At 36.8% G+C, this 12,758-nt stretch overlaps 1 protein-coding gene across 1 annotated transcript in view; it reads right to left on the reverse strand.

Annotated features, from left to right (window-relative positions):
- Positions 1–12,758, reverse strand: part of LOC149797033 (uncharacterized) — a 102,563-nt gene that overhangs the window by 21,170 nt on the left and 68,635 nt on the right. Inside the window, exons 23-25 of the mRNA XM_089961693.1 lie at positions 6,298–6,401; positions 5,137–5,232; positions 3,233–3,415 (exon numbers count right to left, since the gene is read on the reverse strand). Coding sequence (XP_089817819.1) covers positions 3,233–3,415; positions 5,137–5,232; positions 6,298–6,401 — 383 coding nt within the window. The remainder of the gene's footprint in view (positions 1–3,232; positions 3,416–5,136; positions 5,233–6,297; positions 6,402–12,758) is intronic.

A 12,758-nucleotide genomic window follows, 5' to 3' on the forward strand; every position in this document is an offset into this window, starting at 1 on the left:
AGTGAATCCTGGTCAGAACTGAGTTGTTCATGATGACCATAATTTAGCATTGTCAGAACTGTATCCAATGCAGTTTGACCACAAGACATGCATGTTTGTCTCTCTCTCTCTCTATATATATATATATATATCAGAAACGATGCAGTTTGACCATGAGACATGCATGTTGCTCTCTCTCTCATATGTGTTGGTGTTGTTTATTTTATAATTTAATTAATCTCTCTCTCATATATATATATATATATATATATATATATATATATATATATATATATATATATATATATATATATATATATATATATATATATAAACATATACATATAAAAATAACATTTGCAACAGACCATTTCATTGGGGAAAGGGGGAGATCATATAAAATGTTAATGCTTTATCATCAACACAAATCAACTGTGCAAAAACGAGCATGTGCTTATCGTTGTCTTCAATCAATCTGTTTCATGGCTAAAATCATCCTGGAAAGCAAGGGACAAATAATAGCTAATATTTTAACAAAATTAAGATCATAACAAATAAAGAGAACTGTTAAATCCAACATGATGAATAGGCTACATAACGGGGTACTTGTTGTTCAATGGATGTAATACACTTATCTTAAGATGTTGTTTGCAGTATGTGCAAGGATTTTAATGTTCCCTCTTGCTGCTGTGTTTGACAAAGTAAAACTCTGTTAACCTGCAGTTTTTAAATTTAGTTTTTTTGGGGTTTGCTGATAGCCTGAAGCTTTCTGAACCACACTCTTCAAAATTAATCACACTTAAACAATATCCCAACAACTAAAACAATCATGTTTTGCATTTTATATATGGAGAAAAAAATCCAACTTCAAAGAAATATTGCCGCTGATCACAAACTTTATTAAAGGTGGCTTCAATATTTTCATTCAATGCATTGATACGTAATAACGTCAGTGGTCTTCACTACATATATTTGTTGTCTTAAGATCACTTCAGATGAATTGGGTTGTTCTACTTTGTGTATTTCACCTATGCAAACTAGCTAAATGAACTCATCCACAGCAAAATTTGACATGATAAATCACCCTGGCTATTGTCTGCCAATTAAGCAATCTCTGAATGGTGGTTGTTTATTCTGACCCCATTACATTTTAATTACTTCTACATCAAATGTATGCCTTGAGGAAAGGTTTAGCTGAGCTCTGAGAGGGATTGTTTACTGTTCATACATGCTAGCCTACAGATTACAGGCATATATCATGGTGGTCAAGAAATATAAGGTTTTTCACTGATCAATAACTGTGGGCTTAAGATCCCTGAAAGTCATGTTTTCTAAACACGACTGTGTCAGGGGGTTTTGGAGTCCAAAATCATGTTTTTCATGTGACACTGTGCATTATGGCAGAAATGGAGACACCTAAACTTAGTTTTCACTATGTGTCTTATTTGGGATACCTAAACTTACTTGACAGTATATGCCCTGTTTGGGATACCTAAACTTTTCACTATATGCCATATTTGGGATAACTAAACCTGTCACTGTATACCTTATTTGGGATACCTAAACTTGTCACTATATGCCACATTTGGGATACCTAAGCTTGTCACTATCTGCCTTATTTGGGATACCTAAAGTTACTTGACAGCATATGCCTTATTTGGGATACCTAAACTTACTTGACAGCATATTTCCTGAACGTGTCACTATATGCCTTATTTGGGATACCTAAACTTACCTGACAGCATATGCCTTATTTGGGATACCTAAACTTGTCAATATATGCCTTTTTGGGATACCTAAACTTACTTGACAGTATATGCCCTGTTTGGTATACCTAAACTTGTAACTATATGCCTTATTTGGGATACCTAAAGTTACCTGGCACAAGAATTCCTATATTTTGTTTATTTTCTTTACAAATAAAATTCTCAGTACATTGTAAGTAACAATCTTTGATACAATTTCGATCAGTCAAAATGTCCCTAATGCCTCCTTGTGGCAACACTTTAAGAAATAAATAGAAATGAAATAAGTTTTGCCAGGTAAAATTTATGTTTCAGTCACATATTCTAATTTGGTTTCAGTGTAACCATCATAAATGTGATATGCCTCTTGTATTCAAATGTGAAAAATGTCAATCTTCTGTCACAGCACAGTGAGAACCTAATTAACTGCCAGCTGTCTTTTGATCTTTTCAGACATATTTGTTGCATTCTTAAACACAATTAAAGGCAGGCCTGCTCTATGTCATCACATTCATTATGTATATTGTAACAAATCATAGAAAGGAAAATCCTAATTGCATAAGAGCTAGCAATCAAAGTCATGTGTTGGGTCAACTCAATTTAATTGACCACTCACTTTTTTAATATTGTGTAAATAACTAAACTACCTTAAATTATCCTAGTCATTCACAAACTTGATCCAAGATAGCAAGGAAATGAAGTGAAAGGAATTCAAGGCTTTGTTTGATAAATATGGTTTATTATGGAAAAGTTCCAAAGTTTGAAGGTTAACTGAAAATTACTGAATTGGCTCCCAGAGATTTGCTGATGGATGACCAGAAGTTTCGCTGTTAGTTGTTATGAAATCATGGCGTCAATTATTTCACTAATAAAACAATTTTAAAAAAATCAAGATTCAATGTTGATGATTTTTGTATCAAACAAATGTCTCTACTTGTTGAACAAAAGGAATCTTGTTTTGTTGTGCAAAAATCAATGATGTAATACACAATGTTTGCAGGTAAACAATGAGGCAAACATATATACAATGAGGCAAACATGTACATAATGTGTTGAAACCTCTTGAAGTCATTTTTCATGATCTTTCAGAGACTAGTTATCTTGAAAATAAAGGTAATTCATACCAAAAAGCTTCCAATTTTATTAGAATAAAGCTGTTTATTGACAACTATTCTAAATGTGATGATAAAATAAGTATTCAGCCATTAAACAGATATGCTTCCTGCCCTCCTTGGTCTTTTTGATGTCTAGCTGGGATGACACCCCCTTCTTAATTTTTCAGACATCCCCTGGTAAATTGTGCCCTCACCAAAAATGCAGTCTATGCTTTTTGACCTCATTATGCATGAGATGTTGAATGAGAGATGTAAGTACATACAGTCTAGACAAAGTGGCTTATCTTTGGTCTAAGCCAAAGTATTGCAGATTTATATATGTGACATAGGTAATTCATCATGTTTGTATCATTAAGATTACTGATACCAGATGGCAAGTTTTCTTCATTTTACCTCCTCTATCCAGTCCTGGTAGTTTTCCCCTGTCTTTCCAATAAAGCAATTTAGTTTGATGGGACTCTGGTTCAGGATGCGGTAGATTCGGGACAAGTATGGAGCTGCCTTCCGCAGGAGTGTCTGCTTTTCTTCCTCTATCCTGAATGCCAAAAGGTGGTATTGATGACACTGGTGCCATTCCTGACAAGTACAAACATTTATGACAGAGTATATAATTCTAAACATGAGACCCAAGTTGGACAGATTTAAAGGGCTTACCTGATTATTCATTCACTTAGAAATCCCCTAAATTTATCAAATAAAACAAGTGTAAAATCACTTTACAATAATAAACCAATTCTCACTTATAGAAGACCCAAGAATTTGCAAGATTTTCTAATTAGAACAGAGAGAAAATAAAAAAGAAACTTTTCATCATCTAAATGTAACAGACACCGGTGCTTTCAATGTGCAAACATAAGAGAAAGTACTTCTTTCAGTAGCGCTAATACAAAAGAGGTATTTTCTTAACGTGATAACACTAACTGCATATCAACTGATGTGATTTATTTGATAATCTGTATATATAAAAAATGTAGCATGCAATATGTTGGACAAACACTTCAACAAGTTTCTAAGAGAATGAATAATCATCACTTTCATATAAAAAATTATAGAGATCCTCAGTTTTCCTCTAAATTTCAACAAACTTTAACACCAATAATCACCCTCTACTAGATTTTTCTTTCATGCCAATAGATACTGTGCATGGTGACATGAATAGATTCATAAAAGAAACTTACTGGATTCATAAGTTAGATACTTTGTATCCTAATGGTCTTAATGCCAATGCACTATATAAAAAAACTGTATATATTTTTTTAAAAATTGATATATTGTATATCCTTTATAACAATATAATTATATGTATGACTGTATATTTTATTTTATTATTTTACTGCTTCATTAAATGAACTTCCTTAAAAAGAATTCAAGTAATGACTTGATATATAAAAAAAATTGTATTTTATATATCTCACACTGTGACATACAACAATTTTGACATAATATGGTATATTATCATGAGATACTGCCTTTAACCCTTTACGTCATAGAGCAAAGTTACAAAGTGCAGTGCGCTATAAACAGAACACCTGTTAGCTACTCGACTCTATATACATAGGCCTGCCTGTTAACTGTTAAGCAGTGTAGTGTATGTTACGTTTAACAGTAATTTTAACCTTTTACATTTTTGGTACACATCTATTATGTGTGGAAAAATTTAAGAGTAAAGTCCGATTGTTATAGCTGTGTAGTTATTTCTCACGAAAGAATTTTTTATGTGCTTTAAAATCTTGAGAGAACTCGTTCGCCGTCATGCTAGTGAGGCTGCATGACCAACCGTAGCTGCCATTTCTCATACTCAAAATTTACAAGTTTTTCATCTGCGTCTACATCACTAAGTCATCTGAATTTGATAATTTATAAAAACTAATTGCTGTCTACATCAATATCAGAGCCTTAACCTAAGTTACTGAATCTTACATAGTTGTGATTCTAATCGTGAAAACTTTGTAAGTACTCAATAAAAATCCGTGACCGCCATTTTGGAGAGTGGAGATTACGACCCAGTTACTTTAAATAGCAGATATCAACCAGTCCATAAACAGTGACCACGTGATCTGACGTAATTGTCATTCGGAGAAATGAATGTGGTATCTAACAGGGGGTTTTCCCCAAAGGTGGCGCTATGAAAACCGGCTTAAAATGGCTCATGTTTACAGCAGGCGTCAAAAGGCGCTTCCATGCGAATGGAGTAGAGGTGTCAAAAGGCGCTTCCATGCGAATGGAGTAGAGGCATCCTAAGACGCTTGCATGAGTTAAAGGGTTAATGCTTCTATTGTTTTCTTTATCCCACTCACCATTTCATTTTCACACAAAAGCTTGACACACAAGTCCTCGTTTTCCCAAGCGTCTGCTTCAAACTCTTCAGTGTTGATACCCAGTGTATTTGCAGCCTGAGGAAAGAAATACATACAATAAAAACTGATTACAAAGGATAATGAAGCTTCCACAGAACTGTGTCCTTATAGAACAGGTTTCTTTTACATGGAAGTGAAGTATATCTATTGAGAATAAAAATTCAACAGCCTGAATTAACAATTTCAATTAAAGAACTTTGTTTCCTATTTCTATCACATGTACACCACAAAAACTGTGGTAACAGATGTACTGTTGTTGACGCAGTCAAAATACATTGTTATGGAAGACAAATGATGATGATAGTTCAGGATTGCAGGAAGTGTTATGATATGATCCAACAACTAGAAATGGGAAGATCCTTGTATTTATGAAAATATCAATGATAATCCCTGCAATCTGTTTGATTCAAGTACATGTTCTACCCAATGTATAAAGATAAGTATATATATATATATATATATATATATATATATATATATATATATGTGTGTGTGTGTGTGTGTGTGTGTGTGTGTGTGTGTGTGTGTGTGTGTGTGTGTGTGTGTATCTGTATGTGTGTGTGTATGTGTGTACACACATAAACACACAACAAGACTAACCACAATGGACAGGAGATCAAATATAAAAATTCTTCTAAAAATGATTGAGAAAAAAAAGTGAGTGCAACAAGGTAAATAATCTTTTGAACTTTTTATTCTGAAAGATTTACCATGATATTTAAAGATCAACAAGCTTCCAATAAATCATATGAATTATTGCAATAAATATGATCCTATATTCACCTACGTTTCTTCTTACTGAATATAAATTTAGAAAAATGATATGCCTAGAGCATAGGCCAATAACTGCCCAATATTGATTTAAAATAAAGATAAACAAAACAAATATTAATAATGTAAAAGCCGCATGTGAAATCTGATTTTAATCCAAGACATCATTCTTGATTTATTGAGTGGATGAAACATGGATTATAGAAATATACATCCTGAAGAATAAAGATTCTCTCTTCTCTTTGTATATGGACCTGTAAAAATATGGTGCAATGACACTGATACAACAGTTTTTATTAAAAGATACTAAAATATCAAACCAGAACTTACTTGCATTCGATCCCTAGAGTGAGTGCTAGACTTCGGTCGTAGCATTTTTTGTGAAGTGAGTTTTGCAGGAGTCTCCCTCCCTTCATGCTTGTCTCCCCTTTTCCCTGAACCAGACACAACAGAAAAATGCAAAGCAAATGGTTTTAAGTATAAAACAATAACAAGAGATATTACTGCCAGAGGAAAGCCTGGCTCATCTTAAAATAAGCAATAGATAATAACATCACATGGGGTACATACTACACCCATTTTTTTTTAAAAGGTCCAGCCTTCCCATACTTCATATTAGCAAGAAAAGTGCAAAAGGTCTGCTCAGCAAATAAGGTGGAAGTTAAGACTGATCTCCCATTTGGGAGAGGGATTGGCACTATATCCCATGGATATGTCAGTTACCACTGAAGCAGATGTGCACACTGTATCAAGTTTTAATGTAACCGTGGGGAGGATGGGTGGTTGTGCTTATATTATGATCAGGCATGTATTTACTGAAGAAACATGTTTTCAAAAACAGGTTTCTTCTTTTAATACATTACCATAATACATCAGGAGAATAACTAAGAGGTGGGGGAGTTATATCCCCTTACCCTAGAGAAGTCTCAGTGATATAAAAGCTAGTGTCTGTATATGTCTGGATGCAGCTTGGAAAAATTGTCTTCTATAAATCCAAATTAGTGTAACAAAGTCATTGCTGAGAAGCTGCTGAATGATCCAGGAAGGTAATATGTTGTGCTGCTGCTACAGGTCCCATCAGGTCAGTCTGAGCTAACTCTTTGGGATGAAAGGTGACATTAAACTACGGTCCCATCAGGCCAGTCTGAGCTAACTCTTTGGGATGAAAGGTGACATTAAATTAAGGTCCCATCAGGTCAGTCTGAGCTAACTCTTTGGGATGAAAGGTCACATTAAACTACGGTCCCATTAGGTCAGTCTGAGCTAACTCTTTGGGATGAAATGTGACATTAAATTAAGGTCCCATCAGGTCAGTCTGAGCTAACTCTCTGGGATGAAAGGTGACATTAAACTATGGTCCCATCAGGTCAGTCTGAGCTAACTCTTTGGGATGAAAGGTGACAATAAACTATGGTCCCATCAGGTCAGTCTGAGCTAACTCTTTGGGATGAAAGGTGACATTAAACTACGGTCCCATCAGGTCAGTCTGAGCTAACTCTTTGGAATGAAAGGTGACATTAAACTAAGGTCCCATTAGGTCAGTCTGAGCTAACTGTTTGGAATGAAAGATGACATTAAACTATGGTCCCATTAGGTCAGTCTGAGCTAACTCTTTGGGATGAAAGGTGACATTAAACTATGGTCCCATTAGGTCAGTCTGAGCTAACTCTTTGGGATGAAAGGTGACATTAAACTATGGTCCCATTAGGTCAGTCTGAGCTAACTCTTTGGGATGAAAGGTGACATTAAACTACGGTCCCATTAGGTCAGTCTGAGCTAACTCTTTGGGATGAAAGGTGACATTAAACTATGGTCCCATTAGGTCAGTCAGAGCTAACTCTTTGGGATGAAAGGTGACATTAAATTAAGGTCCCATCAGGTCAGTCTGAGCTAACTCTTTGGGATGATAGGTCACATTAAACTACGGTCCCATTAGGTCAGTCCGAGCTAACTCTTTGGGATGAAAGGTGACATTAAACTACGGTCCCATCAGGTCAGTCAGAGCTAACTCTTTGGGATGAAAGGTGACATTAAACTACGGTCCCATCAGGTCAGTCTGAGCTAACTCTTTGGGATGAAACGTGACATTAAATTAAGGTCCCATCAGGTCAGTCTGAGCTAACTCTCTGGGATGAAAGGTGACATTAAACTATGGTCCCATCAGGTCAGTCTGAGCTAACTCTCTGGGATGAAAGGTGACATTAAACTACGGTCCCATCAGGTCAGTCTGAGCTAACTCTTTGGAATGAAAGGTGACATTAAACTAAGGTCCCATTAGGTCAGTCTGAGCTAACTGTTTGGAATGAAAGATGACATTAAACTATGGTCCCATTAGGTCAGTCTGAGCTAACTCTTTGGGATGAAAGGTGACATTAAACTACGGTCCCATTAGGTCAGTCTGAGCTAACTCTTTGGGATGAAAGGTGACATTAAACTACGGTCCCATTAGGTCAGTCTGAGCTAACTCTTTGGGATGAAAGGTGACATTAAATTAAGGTCCCATCAGGTCAGTCTGAGCTAACTCTTTGGGATGATAGGTCACATTAAACTACGGTCCCATTAGGTCAGTCTGAGCTAACTCTTTGGGATGAAAGGTGACATTAAACTACGGTCCCATCAGGTCAGTCTGAGCTAACTCTTTGGGATGAAAGGTGACATTAAACTATGGTCCCATCAGGTCAGTCTGAGCTAACTCTTTGGGATGAAAGGTGACATTAAACTATGGTCCCATTAGGTCAGTCTGAGCTAACTCTTTGGGATGAAAGGTGACATTAAACTAAGGTCCCATTAGGTCAGTCAGAGCTAACTCTTTGGGATGAAAGGTGACATTAAACTATGGTCCCATTAGGTCAGTCTGAGCTAACTCTTTGGGATGAAAGGTCACATTAAACTACGGTCCCATTAGGTCAGTCTGAGCTAACTCTTTGGGATGAAAGGTGACATTAAACTATGGTCCCATTAGGTCAGTCTGAGCTAACTCTTTGGGATGAAAGGTGACATTAAACTACGGTCCCATTAGGTCAGTCTGAGCTAACTCTTTGGGATGAAAGGTGACATTAAACTAAGGTCCCATCAGGTCAGTCAGAGCTAACTCTTTGGGATGAAGGTGACATTAAACTAAGGTCCCATTAGGTAAATCTGAGCTAATTCTTTGGGATGTGTGTGTGTGTGATTAGGATTGTTAACGTAGTTTTACAAAAAATTCAGTCATATCGCTATGATGTCTGCAGTGCGGCAGTTTATAGTGATGTCTAGCACTGGGGAATCATGCTGCAGACATGTAGCATGATATCCCACCTAGTCACATTATCCTGACACCAGACCAACCAGTCCTAACACTAACCTCTTAATGGTACGAGGCAGACGCTCTAACCACTAGGCCACCAGAATGGTCCTTGACATGTGTAAATACAGGCAAAGAAAGGCACATACAGGCAAAATCAGTCATATGTGATGTGAACTTACTATGAAGATGAGGCTACTGTACAGCATAACAACCTAAAACAATTACACCAATGACCTTAAAACATGTAGCAGTAGACACATACCTGATGGAATTTCTTTACCAGGTTGAGTAATCAGAAGAAATGAATTACTATAGACCTTACAGCAGGTAACTGAATTGCCAATGACATGAATATTGTAATATCAAGCTAGACAAATAAAGTGTGAATTCTTTGCCATCACAAAGTTCGAGCAGTTAAAGCCCATGATGTTTGAATGTGGTGTAAGGCTTCTCTGTCTGAAGAAAGCATTCTACTTGGCACAAGAAGAAGTAGTAACTGAAATATTCAATGGATTTGACACCAATCTATGAAACAAGGGGAACTAACTCTATCTAACTGCCATCTAGATAAGCAGATAACAGCTCTTTTTGCTAAAATGTTTTAGCCTGGGAGGGCTGGATTTGTGAAGCTGTGGTAGTTCTCATATAGCATTATGACTGGGAAATGTATTTGAAGAAGAAATATCAATATAGCTGTAGCACATTTCTTTGCTGAGAGAAAACTCCACAGAATCCTTTAAAGGACATAAAGGCACAAGTAGATTAAATTTTTGATGCTCTACGAACAGGATTAACCCACTAAGATGAGGTCACTCTTATCTCAGCTCCATCTAAGTGCCTGGCAGAATACTTTATAACTTTTTCATCATTCAGGACCAAATTAAAAGAAGATATTTGGTGAAAATCTAATGCTGATATGATTATAAAATCTGAAGGAGTAGCAACAAGATGATTTTTCAATGTGGCTGCCATGGCTGATATAATTAAGGTCAAAGTGGAACCATTTTCATTTAGGATCAGCTACCAGGTAGACATGATAAGATGACTTCTGGTGAAAAAAACATGCCAATATGACTTTCCATTCAGGAGTAGCAATAACAAGATTTTCAAGATGGCTACCACTGTGGCCATACCAAATATTTAAATAACACCATTTTTATTTAGGACCAACAAGACCTTGTGACGAAAGTGTGTGTTAAGTTTCATAGCAATCCTCCAAATTAAATTTAGGAGAAGGAGTGAAAACAAAATTGTTGTCTTGCATAAGCTCTTCTGGTGTATGACTATCTATACATCAATCATTTTGCTTGCAAATCTAACAAGCTCATTTATATTTTGAAATAAAACAACACATGCCTACAAAATTTTATTATCTATATTGAGGGTTTTACTGTAAATGAACCATCAAGTTTAATGAAATGGACAGAAGTATAGTCAGAATTTAATGCAGGCAGATGGAAAGATGGAATTGAAGGATGGAAAGGATAAAATCATTTGAATGACGTGGTACACAGCCATCTGCCCAATAAAAATTCAAAGTAAAGTGAAATTTTTATGAAATATCTGTTGCTCGTCAGAAGTTTGGGCAACAACAATAAGAATTTATTGATGGCAATAACACTGGACAACAAATTTTTACAAAAGTCATGTTACTGAAATAAAATTAGTCAATTCTTATCAATTTTTATGTGCTGAACACGAATATGACAGTCAAATTGCAAAATTGGCTCTAGTTTTTTTGTAATCTGCAAGAAATTAATGTTTACATAACGAAATGCATTCCAATAGTAAAAGGTCAACTGTAATAGCCTACCTATAAAAAATCAAGTCATTGACTACATCTTAGATTTCTTCGCCTGTCTCTTGTACAGCTGTTCGGGAGCATCTCTGAGGAGTGTCCAGCAGTAGTCAGCCAGCATTGTAGTGGACCATTTTCCCTGGTATCTTTGTTCCATTGTTGCGAGATCTTGATGAAAACGTTCGCCGTGTTCATCACTAACAATACCACAGTCGCTAGGAAAGAAATCCAAATGGGAATGAAGGAAGTGAATCTTTAGAGACATATTGCAGCCAAGTTTCTTATACTTCATCAACATGTCTTCTACTAGTTCCTTATAGTTTTCTGCCCTAACATTTCCGAGGAAGTTTGTAGAAACTAGGCGAAAAGCATTCCATGCTTGTTTCGCGTCACCTTCCAGCAAGTTGTTGAACCGGTCATCTTTGAAAAGCTCTCGAATCTGAGGACCCACAAAAACTCCCTCTTTAATCTTTGCTTCGCTGAGTCGAGGGAATTTTTCATGCAGGTATCGGAATGCTGGCAAAGTCCGGTCAATGGCTTTCACAAAGTTCTTCATCAAACCTAGTTTGATGTGAAGGGGTGGTAGCAAGATTTTCTGAGCCTCAACCAGAGCTGGGTGTTGGATATTCTTCTCTCCAATGGCTACATTCTGCCTGTGAGTCCATTCCTTCCTCATGTAGTGCATTTCCCTTGCTCGGCTATCCCACTCGCATAAGAAACACATGTATTTTGTATATCCTTGCTGCAGTCCCATTAAAAGGGCAACTACCTTCAAATCACCACAGAGGTGCCAGCTGTACTTGTTATACTCAATGGAATTCAGTAGCTGCCTTAAGTTATCGTATGTCTCTTTCATGTGGACAGCATACGCTACTGGAATAGATGGAAGAATGTTTCCATTGTGCAAAAGCACAGCCTTGAGACTCAGTTTCGAAGAGTCCACAAATAGTCTCCATTCTTGTGGGTCATGAGTGATTTTTAAAGCATTCATGAGGCCCTCAATATCGGAACAGAATATCAGATTACTTTCCTTTCTGAAGAAAGGCTCCAATTGCTGGTGGCGCTTTCGATATGCAGTAATTGTGACATCTTCTTCTAGAAGATTCCATTGTTGGAGTCTTGATCCTAGCAATTCTGCCTTGTTCTTTGATAAGTCCAAATCACGAATCAGGTCATTTAGTTCTTCCTGTGTTATTCTGTGTGGGGTTGATGATGCACCACAGTGAAAATCTGGATCACTGCATGCTGATGGACCAGGAGAAGAACAGGTCGACTCACCTTTGTCTTCGTCAGATGAATCAAGAGAATATTCTGCTGGAGGTTCTGGAATAGGAAGTCCCTCACCATGTGGAAATGGTCTCAATGCAGACGGAATGTTTGGGCAGACTATTCTCGACTTCTTTCGCTTCGTTATTCCGCCGGAAAGAGGAGGAACCAAGCAGAAGTAACAGTCATTTAGGTGGTTGCTTGGCTCTCTCCACACCATTGGGACTGCAAACGGCATTGATGACCTTTTGCAATTCAACCACTGTGAAAGCTGTGTTGTACATGTAGCACAGCATATATGCGGAGCCCAAGGCTTGTCTTGGTCACCAACCTTGCATCCGAAGTAAAGATGATATGCCTTCTTCACTTGAGAATTGATACTTTTCTTCTGGTTGGCAAATGTCACTTCCCCACAAATATAGCAAAAATTGTCCGCGGTAT

This window comes from Sinohyriopsis cumingii, chromosome 6, assembly GCF_028554795.1.
Source record: "Sinohyriopsis cumingii isolate HCF-2022 chromosome 6, ASM2855479v2, whole genome shotgun sequence".
NCBI lineage: Eukaryota > Metazoa > Mollusca > Bivalvia > Unionida > Unionidae > Sinohyriopsis > Sinohyriopsis cumingii.